The sequence below is a fragment of the Phascolarctos cinereus genome, unplaced genomic scaffold (assembly GCF_003287225.1).
Source record: "Phascolarctos cinereus isolate Bilbo 61053 unplaced genomic scaffold, phaCin_HiC Scaffold_8;HRSCAF=390, whole genome shotgun sequence".
In the NCBI taxonomy this organism is placed as follows: Eukaryota; Metazoa; Chordata; class Mammalia; order Diprotodontia; family Phascolarctidae; genus Phascolarctos; species Phascolarctos cinereus.
Window position 1 is genome coordinate 2,371,594 of NW_027556291.1, and position 21,498 is coordinate 2,393,091.

The 21,498-nt window shown below is 41.1% G+C and overlaps 1 protein-coding gene across 3 annotated transcripts in view; it reads left to right on the forward strand.

Annotated features, from left to right (window-relative positions):
- The window catches only part of KIF4A (kinesin family member 4A), a 78,473-nt gene that overhangs the window by 21,951 nt on the left and 35,024 nt on the right, over positions 1 to 21,498 (forward strand). For all 3 annotated transcript variants that reach the window (XM_020976477.2, XM_078147950.1, XM_078147951.1), the window contains 6 exons: positions 1,241 to 1,302; positions 10,226 to 10,358; positions 11,885 to 11,943; positions 12,026 to 12,131; positions 15,646 to 15,702; positions 16,832 to 17,017. In XM_020976477.2, the coding sequence (XP_020832136.1) occupies positions 1,241 to 1,302; positions 10,226 to 10,358; positions 11,885 to 11,943; positions 12,026 to 12,131; positions 15,646 to 15,702; positions 16,832 to 17,017 (603 nt within the window). The remainder of the gene's footprint in view (positions 1 to 1,240; positions 1,303 to 10,225; positions 10,359 to 11,884; positions 11,944 to 12,025; positions 12,132 to 15,645; positions 15,703 to 16,831; positions 17,018 to 21,498) is intronic.

A 21,498-nucleotide genomic window follows, 5' to 3' on the forward strand; every position in this document is an offset into this window, starting at 1 on the left:
AAGACATAGAAGAGAATCTCTGGACCTGAGTGCCAGAGATCTGTATTTGCTTTGGTTAAGCATGCAGTAGCCTACCTAATTGGGTATATAATTGTTTGGCCCCCACCAAGAATCTATTAAGTAATCTTAGACTTAAAATGTTAGAGCTGAAAGAGACTTTGGAGGTAATAGGGTCTAACCCGCTAATACTCATCAGCTCTTCCTCCCAACTTCCTTATTCCTGTAAGTTGAATCACCGTTGTTCCAGAACTTCTCTTCATTCATTCTCCAAAAGCAAATCTTATCTACTTTTTTCCTTCCGAATGGCTCGTGCCTGTCCTTTTCTCTACATCCTCACTCATCCACAATCCCTGTGTTTCTGGATAAAAACAGTCTCCCTACAAGCAGCGTCTGTATCGAGTCTTTCCTTCTGCTCCCCTTATTTGGATCCGTTCTCCCTACTGCTGCCAGATCAGTCTTCCTCAAAGATTGAGTCTTCTCCTCATTCTTATAGTCAGAAACCTTCAGTGGTTCATGCTTCCTGCTACAGAAAGTCTAAAGTCTTCTTCCACATTGTTGGGACCCTCCATCATGCACCCTTATTTCTATCCAACCCTATTTCTCACAGTTTCCCCAACACACACACTGTGCTTCTGTCAGGCCACTTGCTTCACTGTCCTGCCGATGTATTTTGTTCATTCCTATCATTTCTTCCTGCCTGGAATGATCTTTCTTCTCTTCTTAGCTTCTCTGAATCCTATCTGTTCTTCAAGACCCTGCTCACCTCGAACCTCTATGAAGCCTTCCTATTTAGCACCCTACTTAATGTCTGACACCCAGCTATCTTAATGCCTTTGCTTTTGAGTCAGGTTTGTTAGTCATGTCTCCAAACACATCTCAGTCTTGCATTCTGTACACACACACACACACACACACACACACACACACACACACACACAGAGCCTAGCATGATGCTAAGCATGGAATAAGTACTCAGTAAATACATTGGACTTTTTGCTTTGGTAAGTGGTGATGGCTCATCCTAACAGCAATGGATAGTGGGACCAACTTAATGCTATTCCTTTATTGGTCACCTCATAAGCATTTACACTTCTGCTTCCTTCCTTTAGCATCCAAGATTGCCTGAAATTTAATAGGCATCGTGTGAAATGAAAATGTTCCTAATCCTGGTAATTAATTGAACTTCCAAGGGATAAATAGCTTTTGGTTGATGAGGTTATTGTTTTCCTTGATTCTTCAGGTCCAGCAGCTGCAAGTCTTGTTGCTCCAGGCCCATGGAGGGACCCTGCCCGTGTCTATCAAGTAAGAGTTGGGGACCAGTGAGAGTGGCTTCTTGTCCAGTCCTCTTGTACCCAGTCTTGTCGGGGCTCCTGACATCACTTGACACAAGTACAACGATCCTAATTTGTTGGTGCTTTAGTATCTGGCAGGTTGTCTTTCTAATTCTCTTCCTTTCATTCGGACTGGGTGACGCACCTGTATTCGAACAGGATGTTACATGGGGGAAAAAATGGCACCAACCAGGATTTGCTTTGGTCCAATCCCTGCACTCTCAGTTTCTTTGAAGTTTTGATTCCTTTTTTGGGCTTTTAGAATTCATTCATTTCCAAATATACCCTCCACTCTGACTAATACAGAAAGCCTTATCCTATACAAAATATATTTTTTTTAAGTTTGGCAAGACCAACTGCATTTAACTGTAAATACAAAATGCCATGCCTTTCTGATGAATGGAGGGCAGCCGTACATTGGCTTTAGTTGTAATTTAGTCTGGCCTTGGTTTACATAGGTCCATGCAGTCTGAGCTGGCCATTCCAGATTCCAACCTACCTCCAGATTCCTGTGTAGCTTAAAGCTTTGGCCTATAGCAGGAATGGGATCTGAAAACTTAGTTTGAATCAGACATTTGAAACGCACTATATAGAAGCTAACATACAGATCTGACAGATCTTATCCCTGTTCTAAAAACCTTTGGGCATTTGTTTTCGTGAGTATTTAACCACTTGTGGAGATATAGCAAGTTTGTTGTTGGTTTTTAATGCATTCAAATACTGAGATGTCTAAAAACACTTATTGTACATGAAACCTCAACCATGATATCATTTTCAAGGGGAAAAAAAGGAATGCAATTCCAGTGAGGGAATTGATGGAGAAGACAGGGGTCAAGGGCATATGTAGAAGGGTTGGCCTTGGCAAGAAGGGCAACTTCATTGGCAGAGCCTGCCAGAAAGGAGGAAAAGGTGGCAGACAGTGCCAGGGAACCTTGAAATGGGGACAAGGGGAGAAGCTGGAGCTTCCAGTGAATGGCCTCCATTTTCTCAGTACAACGGGGAGGTGTGAGAGGCTTGAGAAGAGTAGACATGGTTCAGAGAAGCTTTTGTGGGGAGTGAGATAGTCAATCAGGTCAGAATGAAAGGGTTGTTTTGCTGCAGTGAGGGTTCTGACATAGTCCATAATGATGGGAAAAGACAATAGTCTGGTCACAGGATTGTGGAAGCCAGGTGGACAACCAGAGTACTTCACTGGTGCCCTCATGAAGAAATGTTGGGGCAGATCCCTGTGATGGTCTTCAGAGAAGAAGGCGCCAAGCAGTTCATCGCATGGGCAGTCATGGATGGGCTTCAGTCCTCATCATGGGAGGGAGCTTGCAAATGGATTAGCTCAAAGACTCAGTGGGGTATGGGGTGGTGAGATGGGACTAGAAATACCCTTTGCACCATACTGCTATCCCATTTTCCCAAAAGTTTTTATTGAATAATGAATTCTTTCTTCAGAGTTTTTTGATCTGGACTATATGATCTGTTCCATTGATCTATTTCCCCCCAGCCCCCTTTAAAAAAAAAAAACCCAGTGCAGTACTAAATCATTTTAATAGCTATTGCTTTATGCGGGGGCGGGGAACCTGCAGCTTCAAGGCCATGTGTGGCCTACTAGGTCCTCGGGTGCGGCCTTTTGACTGACTCCGAGTTTGACAGAACCAATCTTTTCGTGAAGGGGATTTGTTCTGTGAAGTTTGGACTCAGTCAAAGGGCCTCACTTGAGGACCTCGAGGGCCACGTGTGACCTCTGGCCACAGGTTCTCCACCCCTGCTTTATAGTGTGAGAAGTGGTGTCAAGTCAACAAACATTTGTTAAGTGCTAACCATATACAAAGAATGGCAAAAACAGTCCCTGCCCTCAAGGAGCTCCCAATCTAACAGGCATAGTTGTTGGATTCACTGGGATTTGGAACCAGGAGGATCCGGGCTTCTAGAGGCCAGTGACTTCTTTGAGCCTCATTTTCCTTGTCTGTAAAGTAGATAGTGCCTGCAGTATGGGCTAGTGAGATTCAAGAGAGATAATGGTTCTGGTGCTTCCTGTCTTTAATTGCCACGGTAAATGGCCCCTGTTAGAAGCCGACTTCTGGAAGTCTATTTGCCTTTCATTTCCTAATTTCTCATTCTATTCTTGTTCACTAGTTCTTTCATATGGTTTATTATCACTTCATAAGAGCAGATAAGACCACCCTTTAGGATTTTGATTAATGTTACATTAAACTGACCACTTTGGCTCTACTCAGGCATGACATCCAATTGCTTAATTTTTTTCCCATTGAGTTTTCCCCACATAACTACTGAATGCAATTTCTTCAGAACTCTATTCTAAAGTGTGGGCCTTTTCTTTTTTTTTCACTGCTTTGAGGTGTTATTGATTTTACCTACAGCTCCTGTGTTATTTGGTACATATGGTTGATAATGGTACCTTTTCATCATGATATTCCCTTGTTTTCTTCCTATGGTGATTACACGTGGAAGGAACCCACTGGCTTTTTGATATATTTCAGGCTCTTTCTTCTTGTTTTTCTGTACCTTAAGGTTGCCTCTGGTTGTCATCAGTTCTTCACACCTATGAATTCTTATGTGACAGTCTTTTATTTTAGAAAAGAGGATTTGTGATTGAATTCCTTTCTCTGAGCTTCCATCTGCTTCTCTCATTTCCCATTTTTATACAAGAATCTTGTGCAGTTCAAATTGATGGCTTTGTTTATATGAGATGGTTTTCTTTGGGCCAACTTGTAAAATCATCTTCTTGTCATTATCCTGAACTTTGACAATATGTCTGATTAAATGGAATTTAGGGCTCACTCCTTTGGGCAGCCTGTAAATTCTATTCATTTATAATCTCCCTACTTTTCCAGCTTGGAAATTTTCTTACATAATTCCCTGAAATATAGTCAGCCTCTTTTCTACCCTCCTTAGAATATCATTGTCCTGAGTGCCTGGAGCTGTTTTTGCATTTCTTTGCGTCCTCAGCGCCGGATATGTGGCACGTGATGAGAGCTTGTTAAATGCTTGTTTGATTTTCTTCACTGTTTTTATGAAGCCCAATAATTCTTATTCGTTTTTTCTGCTTGTTCTGTGTTATGAATCCATCATGACTTTTGTTTGTCTTGAGTCTGGAATTTTTTCCCATTGTAGAATTTCTCAGGTTTTGTTTTGTACATTACCTACTGTTTCTACCTTCTACCTTCTGTCTTCCAGTAGAATAATCTTTTTTTGTTTTTCAGTTGAGCCAGTTGCTTTGTTTCTCTTTTACGTAGCTTTTTGCATACTTCTTCATCAATATGTTCATAGATTCTAGTCATACTCTATTCCTTGTTTTTCCTTTGAGAGTTTCTAGTAGTTTTTGTTCTTTTGGTTGTTGAGTGATTTGTTTGAAGAAGATATTGAGCAGAGAGGACCTTTCACTCCTCCATCATCCCAGGAAGTCCTTGTCCATTCATTTTCTTTTGCTTTTTGGTGAAGCAATCAGGGTTAAGTGACTTGCCCAGGGTCACACAGCTAGTAAGTGTCATGTGTCTGAGACTGGATTTGAACTCAGGTCCTTCTGACTCTAAGGCTAGAGCTCTATCCACTATGCCACCTAGCTGCCCCCCATTCATTTTCTAGAAGGCTAGTGTCCATTTTTATTTCTTCTTTTGCTCTTAAGAAAGGGTCTGCAAAGCTTTTGTACTAAACTTAATTGATATCTACAGATGATCACTTTAATTCCCAGCATAGACAATTGACTAGAATATGAGTAAAGGTATCTCGGTTTCACGTTGCTCCTTTTCTACCAAATGACCATTGCCAAACCATAGCCCCATGTCTCCTCGTTAATTCTAGTCTGCTAGGCCACTCACATTTCCTCCGTCCTTCCAGCCCTCCATATGGCTGCCCCAGGTCATAGTCAGAGAGCTGTTTATTTAACACCCCTAATTCTTTACTACCAACATTTCCCGATTTTGGCTTTGAGGACTTTTATGTTCTCTGTTCTCTAGATCCCTATGTAGCACTTAAGTGTTTCAGAAATGTGACTCAAGCTTAAGAGGCAGTGTGATGTAGGGGAAAGAACACTGGACTTGGGCAAAAGGCCTGGGTTTGAATCTTGACTTTGTCACTTACTAGCCGGGTTATCCCGGGCAAGTCATTTTACAGACCTCAGTTTCTTTATCCATAAAATGAGAGAATTGGGTTAGTTGCTTTCACCTTCTACGATTCTAAAACGACTGATGTGCCCACAACTTGACCAGATGACTTGGATTTCATAATTGCTCCTTTTGTGGTCAATTTGGAAATATAAAATCATGATATGGTCAACGTTAAAAGGGGCCAGCTAATAATAAATGTGATGGGCAGATCATCACCTTTAGACCTGGTTGGTGGCGCGGGCACCTTTCGAACTCTACAGAGAAGCCTTTCAAGCTCTTTGGAGAATAAGATTTTTCGATGCATGAGAATCATGGGGTTACAAAGGAAACCAGTTATATCAAAATAGAGTTATGGGAGTATTCAAAAACCATTCACAAGCCCCAGGTTAAGAATCTCTGATCTAGAATAGTGAATCATTTTCAACAATGTTCCTTCATGCATGCCTAGCATTTAACCAGCAAATGTTCTGCAGTGTACTTTGAGACCCCAGTATTAATTTTGATATGATCCACCTTGTGGTTTTTGCTTAAGAGCAAGCTAAGGACTCAGAGGCCTTCTGGATTCATGGCATCTGTGAACTGGGTAAGAGCTTATCTACTTTATCCCTGGAACCCTATTCTGTCCTTTTTGGAGATTAAGGGCAGCAGCTGGCTACCATCCTCTCTGTGGTAACCCTTATTTGTCCTAAAGATTATTCCATTTCCCTGAAGTCTTTGGATCAAATTACAATTCTTTTGACCTTTCTAAAATCCCTTGAGAACATTTCATACTAACTGAGTACATATTGTTGGTCTCCTTCATTTAAAAAAAAAACAGCCTTGATAGACATCAACAAACATAAACATTTTATGTACAAAGAACTGAAAAGGAGGAGTGTGTGTATGTGTGAATCTCCATTACATTATAGTTTGTGGATTTCAAAAAATATGTATTAAATTTGACATGATAGCATGCATCCTGCCCTAATTATCTGAGCCTTCTGCTCTCTTTGTATTTTTTAAATGTTTCACTGATGCTTGATTTTTTTTCCTTTTGTTTTATTTGACTATTATCACCATGCCTCCAAACTCTGTACTATTTCATGTAACGAGTAAGTATAATCAAACCAAATGTATACATGGGTTATGTCTAAAATGGATATCGCATTTGGCACCTCTAGTCCATGCCCTCTCTGCAAAGAGGTAGGAAGCATGTTTCTCCATCAGTCTCCTGGAGTCATATTTGTCACTGCATCAATCAGAATTGTTGAGTTTTTCAGAGGTGTTTACATTTACAATAGAGTAATCATTTAGTGACATGATGGACTCAAGATATAGAGTGAGATCATTTGTTTTGCTTGACTATCCAGATTTCGATGTGTTTTGTTTTGTTTTCTAATTGGGGAGGTGAAGTGGGAAGCAGAAAAAATAAATACTTGTTCATTGAAAAAAAATTGTTTTAAACAATATGAATTATTTTCCTGGTTTTAGTCACTTCAATTCAAATAAGTCCCCTTTCATATTTTCTTAAAGCACAATAATATTCCATTACATTCATGTACCATAATATTTGTTCCATTCCTCAATTGATGGGTACCTGTGTTGTTGCCAGTATTTTGCTACAACAAAAAGTTGTATATAAATATTTGTGTGTGTGTGTAGTACAAATAAATATATATACAAATATATATGCAAATGAATGTATATAAATATTTTTGTACAAATGGGTCTTTCCCCTCTGTTTTTGACCTTTGGGGGATATGTGCCTAGTAAGTGGTTGAACTGGATCAAAAGAAGATGCACAGTTTAGTGACTTTTGAGGCCTACTTCCAAATTGCATTCCAGAATGGTTGCACCAATTCATAGTTCCACCATCAGTGTGCCTGTCCTTCCATCGCCCCTCCAACAATCATCATTTGCCTCTTTTGTGATCTTTGCCATTTTGATAGGCATTAGGTAGAATCTCAATGCTATTTTAATTTTCATTTCTCTTATTAGTGATTCAGAGCATTTTTCATCTGGTTGTTGCTAGCCTGCCTTTCTTCTTTTGAGACTTCCTATTGATATCCTTTGACAGATGCTACTCCATTTGTCCAGAACAGGCAAGAAATGACATATGTGATCTACAGGTATATCTATAACCTACTGCCCTTACCCCTTTAATACTGTTCGAAATAAAGAATTATGCTTCCTCTTTCCCCTGGAGGCAATAGGAAGAGGGTAGTTAAAGTAGATAAAACTAGTAGACAGGCAAATGAAATATGCATTTCAGGAAAAGCAAAAGAGAGAGCCTTCTCTCTTCTGCATCCCCTCGCCGTCTTTTTGGAAGGGGATGTTCTGATTTATGATGGGTTGTGACATCTGCTTTTGGCCACTGACTGTCACTCCAACTCCCTTCTGTCAGCTTCTCTTCTTGAAGTCCATCTGTAAAAAGCCTTGGGATTAGATTCTAGCAAGTCTGAACAGATTGAATTTTGGCCTTGTCTTTTCCTTATAGTATATTGTGCTGAGCAATATTGGAACCACTCCTTTATACTATCTGACCATGGGACTATTCAGTGAAAATTTAACTTCACTTCTCCCTACTGATATATAAGTGGCTCAATCTTATAGCAAAGATTCTAAAGAGAGCAACCACTGATTGCCATTCTTATTATGATCACATCTGACTCTGAATTCTCTGTTGAGAGGTGTATCAGAAAAATAGCTCTTCTCATTCCAGAGTCTTGCCGGAGCGTGGTTTTTTTTAACATTATGTTGTGCTTTATTGTTTTATTTTGTTAAACATTTACCAATAACATTTCTTTTTTAAAAAAAATTATTTATTTTTAGTTTTTGACATTCACTTCCACAAGATTTTAAATTTTAAATTTTTTCCCCCTCCCTCTCCACCCTCCTCCCCAAGACGGCTTACAATCTGAAATAAGCTCTACTTATATATTCATATTAAGCATATTTTCCCATTAGTCATGATGTAAAGAACAATTAGAACTAATGGGAGAAACCACGAGAATGAAGCAATAAAACAAAACACAAGAAAGGAGAGCAAATAGTGTGTTTCCATATGCATTCAGACTCTATAGTTCTTTCTTCGGATGTGGATAGCATTTTCCATCATGAAACTTTTGGAGGTGTCTTAGATCCTTGCATTGCTGAGAAGAGCCGAGTCTATCAAAGTCAGTCATCGCACAATGTGGCTGTTACTATCTATATTGTTCTCCTGGTTCCGCTCATTTCACTCAGCATCAGACCATACAAATCTTTCCAGGTTTTTCTGAAGTCTGCCTGCTCATCATTTCTTATAGCACAATAGTATTCCATTACATTCGTATACCACAACTTGTTCAGCCGTTCCCCAGTGGATGGGCATCCCCTCAATTTCCAGTTCTTTGCCACCACAAAGAGTTGCTATACATATTTTTGTACCTGTGGGTCCTTTTCCCATGTTTATGATCTCTTTGGGATGCAACCCTAGAAGTGCTATTGCTGGGTCAAAGGGTATACACAGTTTTATAGTCCTCTGGGCATAGTTCTAAATTGCTCTCCAGAATCGTTGGATCAGTTCACAACTCAACCAACAATACATTAGTGTTCCAACCTTCCCATGTCTTCTCCAGCATTTATTCTTTTCCTGTTTTGTCATGTTAGCCAATCTGATAGGTGTGAAGTGGTACCTCAGAGTCGTTTTGATTTATATTTCTCTAATCAGTAGTGATTTAGAGCATTTTTTCATATGACTAGAGATAGCTTTAATTTCTTCATCTGAAAACTGCCTGTTCATATCCTTTAACCATTTATCAACTGGGGAATGAGTTGTATCCTTATAAATTTGATTCAGTTCTCTATATAGTTTAGAAATGAGGCCTTTATCAGAGACACTGGTTGTAAAAATTCTTTCCCAGTTTTCCTCTTCCCTTCTAATCTTGGTTGCATTGGCTTTGTACAAAAACTTTTCAATTTAATGTAACCAAAATTATCCTTTTGCATTTCATAATGTTCTCTATCTCATTTGGTCATAAATTCTTCCTTTCTCCATAGATCTGATGAGTAAACTATTCCTTGCTCTCCTAGTTTACTTACAGTATCAGTCTTTATATCCGAATCATGTACCCATTCTGGCTTTATCTTGGTATAGGGTGTAAGATGTTGGTCTGTGCTCAGTTTCTGCCATACTATTTCCCAGTTTTCCCAGCAGTTTTTGCCAAATAGTGATTTCTTATCCCAGAAGCCGGAGTCTTTGGATTTATGAAATAGTAGATTAGTATAGTCATTGACTGTTGTGTCTTGCATATCTAACCTATTCCACTGATCCACCACTCTATTTCTTAGCCAGTACCAAGCAGTTTTGATGATTGCTCCTTTATAATACAGTTTTAGATCTGGAATGGCTAGGCCACCTTCCCTAGCATTTCTTTTCATTAGTTCCCTTGATATTCTGGACCTTTTCTTCTTCCAGATGAATTTTGTTGTTGTTTTTTCTAGCTCTATTAAAATAATTTTTTGGTGGTTTGATTGGTATGGCACTGAATTAAATAAATCAAGTAGAATTGTCATTTTTATTATATTAGCTCAGCCTACCCATGAGCAACTGATATTTTTCCAATTCTTTAGATCTGACTTTATTTGTGTCATTAGACTAAATTGGATGTAATCATATGTACACACCCATGTGAAGTATGAGGGGGGATAACTTGGGGCACTTTCACTCCCTAAGAAATAGCCCATGAAATTTCTTTGTGGCCACCTCTAGTGTAGAACTTCTCAGGTAGTTTTCTCATGACTTGATTTCTGTTCTAGTGTGGAGCCATCGGAGAATCTACAGTCCCTGATGGAAAAGAATCAGTCTCTGAGTGAGGAGAATGAAAAACTGAGCCGTGGTCTCAGCGAGGCAGCAGGTCAGACAGCCCAGATGTTGGAGAGGATCATTTTGGTGAGACTTTAAGACCTGGGGAGTAGTATTGAGTAGCTTTAGTATTCTTACTTATTCCTGCTTCTGATTTGCAAAGCTCATGTGGAATGGAATGGATTGGTGATATAAAACCCTTCAGGGGAGCCTCTTTGGTGCAAAACCTGTGGCTTTGTAATAAGAGTATTACAAAGTATAGATTAATCCCTATACAGAGCGGGTTCTCATTCTAGGGTATTTGACTATAAAGTAAACGTATCTATCTTTTTATATCCATTTTCCTATTCCATCCCATTTCAAAATGGAAGATGTATTATAGAGCACTTTGGAAGGGAGGAAATTTGGTCATTCTCTTGCCACCATAATCCAGTGCCCAGACTTGGTTCAGTCTCCAATCCCTTCCTGCCAGTCCAAATATATAAATTCAGCCTTTGGCAGGCAAGTTTTTGCCTGAAACCAACAAATTTCCACTCTGTCTACCTTTATGACATGTATCCACCTGTGTTACAATGTGTTTTCCAACAAGGAAGGGTAGTCTGCTTCCAAACCTCTGTTTAAAGAGGACCAAACTTAATACCTATGACTGGCATAAGGGCGAGGGTGACAAGTGGCACTTCGCCCTTTTACCTAAATGTTTTAATCACAGTTCTGTACCTGATGCTTTGAGGTGATGCTACCATTGGAGATATGTACCAGCTCTACACCTGTGTGGCCTTCAGAGAGTTATTAAGGCAGCTGCCTGACCAAGTAAACCTGTTGGTGGGTTGGGCTGCTTACGCTTCGTGGCAGGTGCAGGTTTGCACAGGAACAAAAGTGTATACCAGAGATCCAGAAGAGAACTTTAGTGCACTCTGCACACACATATTAGATCAGAGCTTGAAATAGAACTGAAAAAAGTTCCTTCACCAACCTGGGTCTCCCTCTGCCCTCGTCTCCCCCCACCAGCCACCTGATCACCTCTCTTGTTCTTCACGCCAGATCGGCCCTGCCAGAGGGGCACCAACATTTACTCCTGATGTTAGGTTATGTAGGTAACACTGGAGGCCTGGCATCTGTTGAGTTACTTTAAATAACGGAGAGTGGCATGCCAGGAAACCCAGCCTTCTTACACAATCTGAAACTTCTCTACAGAGAAGAAGTGTGAGCTTCCGAGGCAGGTCTGGGACCTTGCTTGTCAGGTGTGGGGGTTTTTGGCTTGTTTGTTCGGGAATTGGGGTTAAGTGACTTGCCCAGGGTCACACAGCTAGTAAGTGTCAAGTGTTTGATCTGAGGCTGGATTTGAACTCAGGTCCTCCTGACTTCAGGGTCGGTGCTCTATGCACTACGCCACCTAGCTGCCCCTCAGGTGTGGTTTGTGAAGTGGCCAGTGATGACTGTAGAGAGAGTGGGGTGGCCAGCTTCCCTTGCTGAATTTACCAGTGCATTTCTGTAAATAATTAAAGCCTCTGAAGGCCTCCAGGATTGCACTGGAGGAAGCCCCCTCTGCATCCAGTTTTCTTCTTCCTAGTCATAGATGAGGCCTCTGACAGTCTTCTGTGTTTTTGTTACAGACAGAACAAGCAAATGACAAACTGAATGCCAAGCTGGAAGAGCTCAAGCAGCATGCCGCGTGAGTGTCTTATCACACGTGTGGGGAGGGACCAGTGCCCCCTTAACCTCCTCTCCTCTGATACTCGTCCTTCAACTTTCAGGTGCAAGCTTGATCTGCAGAAACTGATAGAGTCTCTGGAGGATCAAGAGTTAAAAGAAAATTTGGAGATAATTCATAATCTGCAGCATGTGATAACTCAGCTCTCGGTAAGCCAAGTAAAGATGGTATTGCTACACACACCACTTGTATACCTACGCGTATCCATTTTGAGAATTGCTGAAACCTCGTCAGGTCGTAGTTACTGTGACACATTCTTCTCCTTAACCCCCTGGACTGCTGGCGTGGTTCCCTGCCACAGTCTGGTTTGCTTGACTGCCACCTTGGCACAAGAGGTCTTTTCCCATATAGAACCTGAAGTGGAATATGCTGAGGCCTAACGGAAGGACAGCATTGTTCCAGAGCAAGATATGACCGTGGGTAGCCCTAGCCCTGCCTCTCTTCAGAATGACCAGCTAGATTTCCCTCTACGTGGAGCTGCAGTTTCAGATCTGGTCTGTCAAAGAATTGCTGAAGAAGAGGCTAGACACCGGTGCTCTGCTAGGCTGTGCTTTGAGGTGGCTGATGAGCAGGTCTGATTTGGGAAGCTTCTGTGAGACAGTATGTCCCTCTCGTCTGTCGCAGCAACCGTGAAGAGCATCGGTCTGCCTTATAGCCAGGGCCTGAGTGCAGGGTCATTTGGTAAGATGCAAGAAAGACAAGGACATATTTGTGAAGCAAGATGAGCTTCCCTCGCGGAGAATCGGACGACTCAGCCGACTGATAACCTAGATGTTCTCCCAGAGGAAGGGGCAACTGGTGACTGACTGGCTCAGAGGAGCTCTGTCTACCCCAGGGATATGCAAAATAGGAAATAATTAACAGGAGGAAAGTGTTAGAATTAAGAGGGGTTGGGAAAGGCTTCTGGTGAAAGATGGGAAATACTCAGCTCACAGATGTCAAAGATTTCAGTAAACTGAAAAGGCCGTGGATTTCCAGGGATTTTAAATCACTTAGATCCGAGGTTCCCAAACTGAGGTACTAGAAGCAAATGTCTATTTTGAAGAAAGCTTTCTTTATGAAAAACTAATGTATCCCTTTATTGTCTGTATGACCCCTGGGCAAGTCACTTTCCCTCTCTTAGCCTCAGTTTCTTCATCTGTAAAATGGGGTATTATAGCACCTACTTTGTAGGGTTGTTGTGAAGATAAAATGAGATAATATTTGTAAAGTACTTTGCAAATCTTCAAGCACTATAGAAATACTAGCTGTTATTTGAAAGTTTGCTCTTATAGTGATTCTTAATCAAACAGAATTCCATTGAGTAATGTTTCAAAAAGCCAGCTGGGGACGTGTGCATAGCGAACTCTAGAATTTGTTCCTTTTCGTATTGAGTAGGGAGTATGGGGGCTAAAAGGTGTTAGGAACCCCTGACTTACATGAAACAAACTTCCCTTATCCAAGACTCTTAACTCTCTTTTTGTATTGTGACCAAAGTCACATAGCTGGTAAATGTTGGAGGCAGATTTCCAAGTGGGATCCTCCCAACTCCAGGTGCGGCCCCCTTTTCATGGCACTACCTGGCTGATGAATGTTAGTGACTGTGCACTTGTGATGTTCTGTATGGAGGGCAAACACCCCCATCTGGGTTGTGTAGTCTCTCACCCCAAATTCTTTCTCCTGGTTCTATAATAATAGCAATAGCTCATATTACTATAGATTTGCAAAGCACTTTGCTTATGTTTTCTCCTGTTTAAATCCTTGAATACAGTATCCTCTCTTACAATCTTAGGCTGTAATTTAGACATCCTTGTTACATTTACCTGTAAAGATATATATATGTACATACATATATGTCTCTTTCTTCCACTCCCACACCTGAGTCTGCGCCACAGAAAGGATTCTGCATGCTCTGGAGATAGTGCCTGAGTCCTATAAAAATAAGTGCGTGTTTATTTGCAGGTGTGTCCCAGCAAGGATGGCTTAGCATTTCTGAACCTCGCCACCTTGGCTGTCAACTTTAATAGGTCACATTTTATATTACACGAGGCTCCTAGTTGTAACCTTTAAATGAGCAGAGAGATAGGATTGTTATTGAAAGAAGTACTCTAACCATGCTAGGATTCAAACTAGCCAAGATCCTGCAGGGCCTGGGCAACCACAGGTGTTTATTAAGTGCCTGCTCTGTGCAGAGCACTCTGCTGGGTACTTCAATTCAGTCCATGCCCATGGCCAGAGAGTTTAGCTGGGTTTTCTAATTTTCTCCAGCTTCATTCAACAGCCCTTGAAGTAGAAATAAAGAGAGTGTATGGTGGGTATAACCCAAGACTGAGGGGCGTAGATCAGTCAAGGTTGGCAATAGGCCAAGGGGCTCAACAGAAGGGGGCAGTGGAGAGTTGAACTGGGTTCGTCCTGGCATCAAACAGGGAAGGGAAGAGAGTGAAGCCCAGGGTGATAGATAGAGAGTGGTGCAGAGGTGATGGCCTGGGACAGACCTGAGGGTTGGGGGTCACAAGGCGGAGGGAGAAGTGGCATGACAAAACGTCATGATTGTATTCCTCAATGTGGAGGTGACCATTGATAGGCAATGGCAAGGTCAAGGGTATGCCTATTTCCGCAGGTAGCTGAGGTGGGGTGGAGGAGCTCATGGGAATGGAGTAAACTGTAGGCTGCAGTCCCCTAGGAGTTAATCTCGATGTAAACTCATTAATCCAAATAGAAGTGGTCTCCGTTCCCCTTCTCCGTGTACCAAACAGAAGCTGAAACATTTGCTTCGTTAGCAGTTTCTAATTAAGGACCTGTGGGTTGTTTTTGTTGATCTCTCTCTAGACCAGGTTCTTGTTCTTTGAGAGTAATGGTGTTTTACTGACTATAAAACGTAGATCAAAGACAGGGATTGGGGGGCTGGGAACCGTACCTTTGAGTTTATTAACATGAAATCAGTGCACAGTGGACAGAGCTTTGGGCCTGGAGTCAGGGAGACTTGAGTTCAAATCTAGCCTCAGGCATTTAGTAGCTGTGTGACCCTGGGCAAGCCGCTTCACCTCTGTTTACCTCAGTTTCCTCAACTGTAAAAGGGGGATCATAAGAACACCTGCCTCCCAGGCTTGTCATGAGGATCAAATGAGATCATTGTAAAGTACTTGGCACGATAAGTACCATGTAAATGTTAGCTGTCATCATGTTGACATGCTGGTGCATGTTGGTACCTTCTCTTACCTGTGGTCTTAGAAAACTGCCCAGAGCACTGAAAAATTAAGTACCTTGCTGAGTGTCACACAGCAAGGAGGGGACCCAAGCTAGACTAGAACCGAAGCCTTTCTGGCGTTGAAGCCAACTGGTAAAGTGTATGAAGAAAGGGCACTTGGTAAAAAGGAAAAGGCCAATTGCCCAGGACAGTGCTCCAGTCCAATAGGATCATCTCTGGCAGAAGAGGACGTAGCACTTACCATATGGCCTTATTTTTATAGAAGCCACAAAGTTTTTCATTATGGAAGAAAAAAAAGATGGCGGCAAATGTAAAATGGGCTTGTGGGTTGGGGTGTAGATGGCTTCAGGATTGTGCTTGATCCATTAAAAGGGTTTCTAAATGTAGATTTTTTTTAAAACATTAGATGGTTGCTATAACAAGACCTGTCGTCTTAACCAAAAAGCCTTTTTCTAAACGGAAGCATTGTTTCACAGGACGAGACTGCGGCATGCGTGGCTTCAGCTGCTGACGTTCCTACTGAGCCAGAGGCCGTGAGTAACCTGCCCTTTTGTGTACAATTGCAAGCTTTCACTGAGTGGCTCCCTGGGACTCCGCCTGTCCTCAGCAGTTCTTTTCTCTACCGTCCTTAGAGCGCTCTGGCATTCGGGGAAGCTTGGTCTCTAGTACCTGGTACCTAGTAAAGGCTGACTGTGTGCGTGCCATGTACTTTCCTGAAGCCTTGGCATGCAGCAGCCTTTATGTTGTTTCACAAAATGTCCAGGGAGCTAAAATGAAGGGGAGAGAAATTAGGAAATTGTGTCCGAGAGCAAGAAGGGATTGGAGATGAAGCAGAGGCAAAGTTGGTCTTTCAGGCCAAAGAGAAATTTGTTCGAGCTGAGCCTCTTCTCTGGTGAGAGACCAGAATGAGGGAAAGGTAGGCGACTAGGGTCGAAGGTTGGACCCCAGAGTCAATTGGCATATCAGGCTGGTTGTTCAGGTGCTTTTCCTGCCTGCGAGCAAAGTAAAAACTTCTGGAAAGACTTTTTAATAATACTTTTGGACTGAGAGGGTGCAGAAACAGCTGCCTGGTAAGAGTGAGTAAGAGCCAGCCTTCACTACTGCCACCCACCTCCCAAGATACCATCTCTATGGGGCTTTCTGAGGGCCTCTTTTGTGAACAACATAAGAGAAAATGAGTAAGACAGTTTCAATCAGAGATAATAGGGACAGCCAAGATGCAGGTTTCCCAGATAATTATTGTCGGGAGAAAACACCAGTTCTAGGGTCGTCAGTTAGAGATGCCATCGGAATTATGGTGCCAGTAATTGCAGTGAGATGAATGGTTTGAGGTAAAGCTTACAGACATTGAGTGTGTATCGTAAGAGCAGGCACACTTATGGGATGGAAAGGACAACTGCAAATAACTGGAAGATAGGGGCAGCTAGGTGGCACAGTGGATAGAGCACCGGCCCTGAAGTGAGGAGGACCTGAGTTCAAGTCCAGCCTCACGCCAAACACTTGACACTTACTAGCTGTGTGACCCTGGGCAAGTCACTTAACCCCAATTGCCAAAAAAAAAAAAAACCCTAGAAGATGGCCAAGAGAACTGACCGGCTAACAGGCCATAGAGAGTCCCAAATGCCTGTTTCTTTTGCCAATCATTCTTCCGTTCTCTTGCAGCAAGTGGAAACTAGCCCCAACACCAGCAGGTCCTCTGCTGGTTTCACCACGCGGCATGCACTGCGCCAGGCTCAGATGTCCAAGGAGCTGATAGAGTTGAATAAAGCCCTAGCTCTGAAAGAAGCCCTGGCCAAGAAAATGACTCAGAATGACAGTCACCTGCAGCCCATTCAGTTCCAGTACCAGGTAAATTCTGCTGGCTTCGAGATAGAATTTGGGTATGTCTATCATCTCTCTTTCTTTAAATGGACTTCCCTGCTAAAGATTATGGGCACTTCATCTCGATTCAGAGGACAAGGGGCTTGGCCCAATATAGCTTGAGTGTTTAACTTTTAAAATACTAGAGGACAGGAGCCCTAGTGTTTATTTCAGTCTTCAGAGCGTCTGCCTCTACAATCTGCAGGGAAATGCAGTTGTATAACACTCTAAAGGATAATCTTTCCTTGCTTTCAGGGAAAGTCATATTCTAATGATGGAACTAAGCTTCTGATCTTGTAGCCAGGCTGTTTTTGTTCCATTGAGCTATGGTACAAAGTAGAAAAATAATTCCCTTTCTTGTAATCGGGCTCACAAGGCTTTCAAAGTATTTGTTTTGGAGTCACTGTGGTACTTCTTTTAAGGCAAGGCTCTGGCTATTAGGTTTCCACAAAGACTGGCCCCCACCCCTAGCCCAACTCTTCTTTTCAGCCTTTCTGGTTTGATGTACCTGTGAACTTGTCAAGATGTACATAGAGCTCTTTCTCCGTGGTCTTCCTCCATTCTTTCCAGCCATGTTCTAGTTCAGTCAACCATATACATTCAACCTCTGCTACCTACCCAGACACTTGTATGTTTGCACCTATGTGGACCTACCAAATTTACTTTTTTATTTCCACCCACGTGTTTTGAATATATGTAATTTATAAAAATGTGTTTCAGCCACGAGAGCCAGACAACACATTTCTACCCTCCTTGGGGACCCGTAGTGATTGGGCTTCAGCCCATATCTGGTCTTTTCCTTAGACTCAAGGTGCTTAAGCCTCAAACATGAAACTTTTCAAAACTACCTTTCATATGCAGAGCACGTTGTATATGTTATTGACTGGTTTCTACATATAGGCCATGGCATATTTGTTATACAGTGTAACTTAACAAGATTATTTTAAAATGTTATCCTAGTTTAATGAACACCAAAAAATGGCATTTCCATATTCAAAATAGAATAGAAAAAGATTATATGTGAAAATTCAAATCTCTTGCATGTAACTGGGGTTTGTTGGTTTGTTTTTTAAGGAATATAATATATTCAACATGGTTTTGGGTTTTTTTTCAAAGCTGTCCTGCTTCTCTTTTTCCTTCTGATCTTTGATTCTCTTCTGTCCATTTAAAAAAATTGTTTCTTTTTTGGGGGTGACTATATCATTAGCTTCCCTCTCCCTACCAACCACCTCCCTTTTCTGTACACACCATACAAAAAGAAAAATACAGTTCTTGAAACAAGTAAATCTAATCAAGCAAAATAAATCTGCACATTTGCCACATCCAAAAATGTATCTCATTCTGTACTTTGCACCCATCACCTCCGTCAGTAGGGTGGGTGGCCTGCTCCTTCATCAGTCTTCTGAGGTCACGGTTGGTCATTACATTGATGAGAGTTCAGAGTTGTTTTTCTTTACAGTGTTGTCATTACTGTATAAATTCTCCTATTTTTGCTTACTTCATTCTATATCAGCTTATACAAGTCTTCCCAGGTTCTCTGAAACCATTCCTTTTGTCATTTTTTTTATATCCAATACCATTTCTTTTTTTCTTTGCTTTTTGGTGAGGCAGTCGGGGGTAAGTGACTTGCCCAGGGTCACACAGCTAGTGAGTGTCATGTGTCTAAGACCGGATTTGAACTCAGGTCCTCCTGACTCCAAAGCCGGAGCTCTATCTACTATGCCGCCTAGCTGCCCCTTCCAATACCGTTTCTTGACATATGTACCATAATTTGTTCAGCTATTCTCCAGTTGATGGGTACCCTCTTTGTTTCCAGTTCTTTTTACTACAGCAAAGTACCACTATGAGTACTTCTGTTTGTGTGGGTCTTTTTCCACTTTCTTTGATCTCTTTGGAGTATATGCCTTGTAGTGGTATTGCTGAATCAATGTGTGTGCACAGTTTAGTGACTTTTGGGGCCTAGTTCCAAATTACCTTCCAGAATGGCTAGACCAATTCATAGCTCCATTAACAATGCATTAGTGTACCTGACCTCTCACACTTCGTCCAACATTTGCCATTTTCTTCTTTTATGATCTTTGCTAATCTTGTAGATATGAGGCAGACTCACAGAGCTGTTTTAATTTGAATTTCTCAAATTCTTTGTTATTTGAAGCATTTTTTTTGTGACTTTTGATCACTTGGATTTCTTCCTTAGAGAATTGCCTGCTCATATCTTTTGACCATTTATCAATTGAGGAATGGCTCTTATTATAAATTTGAATCAGTTCTTTATGTGTCTTGGATATCAGAGTATGCTCAGTACTACCAGTCTATATTTGATGCATTCTATTTCTTTTCTTCATCCGTTCTTCTTTTCCCCTCACCCAGTCACTGATAACAGGTTCTTACTCTTTCTTTTTTTCCTTTTACTCTCATCCTCTTTGTTTTTGCATGACTATTCCCTCCCTGAATCTACCCCTCCTTTCTTAATATACACCTTCCTTCTCTTTTTCCTCGCCTAATTCCTTGTTGTATTTAATATATTTCTATATCAAATTCTCTGTGTGTTTATGTTTTCAACCTGTCTTTTTTCAATTCAGATTAAAGTGAGATTTGTCTGTAACCCACCTCAATCCCCTTTCCATATTTATTATAGTCTTGTGAACCTTTATTATGTGAGATAGTAAGCTGCTTCTTCTTCAGGCCTCTTTCCTTCCTAATGTATTCCTTCTTTCTTCCTTTTTCTCTTAAAATCATCAAGATATAGCATAACTGTTCCCTGGCTCTATTCTTTACTCCTTCTATGATCCTTGAAGGCATTAGGTTCTGAGGAGACATTTGTTTCTTCTCCCTCATTATGATATAAACCAGCATTATATAGTCCTCTCCAATTGCTTAAATGCATTCACGTTTTTATGTCTTTCTTAACTCCTTTGTTTGCATTTCAAATTAGCTATTCAGCTCTTTTCTTCATCATGAATACTTAGAAATCCTCTATTTCATTAAAGGCCTGTTTTTTGTCCTGTAAGATTATAGTCATCTTTGCATAGAGATTATTCTTGGATATAACCCTATGTCTTTTGCCTCTTTGAATATCATATTCCAAGCTTTCCACTCCTTTTAAGTGGTAATTGCTAGGTCCTGTGATCCTGACTATGGTTCCATGGTACTTGAACTCTTTCTTTCTGGCTGTTTGCACGTATTTTTTTCTTTGACCCCATAGGCCCTAGATTTTAGCTGTGACATTCTGTGGAATTTTGATTTTGGGCTTTCTTTCAAGAGGTGACCAGTAGACTATTTAAATTTTCACTTTGCCCTCTGGTTCTAATAGGTCTGGACAGTTTTTATTCATGATTTCCTGAAATATAGTACCTAGACTATAGTATCTTTTTTATAGGGCAAGATTTTTCAGTAGTCTGATGATTGTTGCTTTATCTCTCCTTGACCTTTTTTCTAGGTCAGTCTTTTTTAATAGGATATACTTTGTTCTCTGATTTTTTTCAATCTTTTAATTTTGTTCTAGTATTTCCTCTTGTCTCATAGAGCCATTGACCTCTGTCCAATCTATTCTAATTTTCAAAAATACTCTTATTTGAGTCAGGTTTTTACCTCTTGTTCTAAGATATTTATTCTCCTTTGCATTCTTTCCTCAAGAATTCTCCTTCCCTTTCCCATTCTTATCTTTAGAGCTCTTATTTCATTTGTATCATCATCTTTTAATTCTTCATTTCTTCCATGAGTTCCAGTTAGTCTCCCTGCCTCAAGTCTCTCTCTACTCCAGTACATTTTCCATTCAGCTACAAATTGATCTTCTTAAAGCTCAAGTTTGCTTTTCTCTCTCTCTCTCTTTCTCTCTCATACTCGTGCACACAGGCACACCCACACACACAAATTCAGTCAACTCCAGAGGCTCCCTATTTCTTCCAAGATCAAATATAATATCTTGTTTGGTTTCTAAAGTCCTCCATCATATGGACTCTTCCCACTTTTCCAGTCTTCTTACACCTTACACCCCACCATGTATTCTGTGATCCAGTTAAGTCTGGCCTCCTTGCTATTCTTTGAACTAGATTCTTCATCTCCTGATTCTGGGTATTTTTACTTGCTATTTCCCCATGCCTAGAACTTTTGCCCTTCTCATCTCTGCCTTCGAACTTCCCTGCCTTCCTTCAATTCATAGCTAAAATCCTACCATCTGTGAGAAGCCCTTCCCAACTCATTACTCTTAATGCCTTCCCTCTGTTGATTACCTCCACTTTATCTTGTATATATCTTGTTTGTACGTAATTGTTCACATGTTTTCTCCCCCATTAGGCTATAAACTTCTTGAGAGCAGTGATTGTGTTTCTGCCTTTCTCATATTCCCAGTGCTTAGCATGGTGCCTGGCACATACTAGGCACTTAGTAAATATTTGTTGACTTACTGTTGAGCATCCTTGGCTCCATTAAATGTGTCTGTTGTCAGTGATTTCTTGTGTTTCTTCATT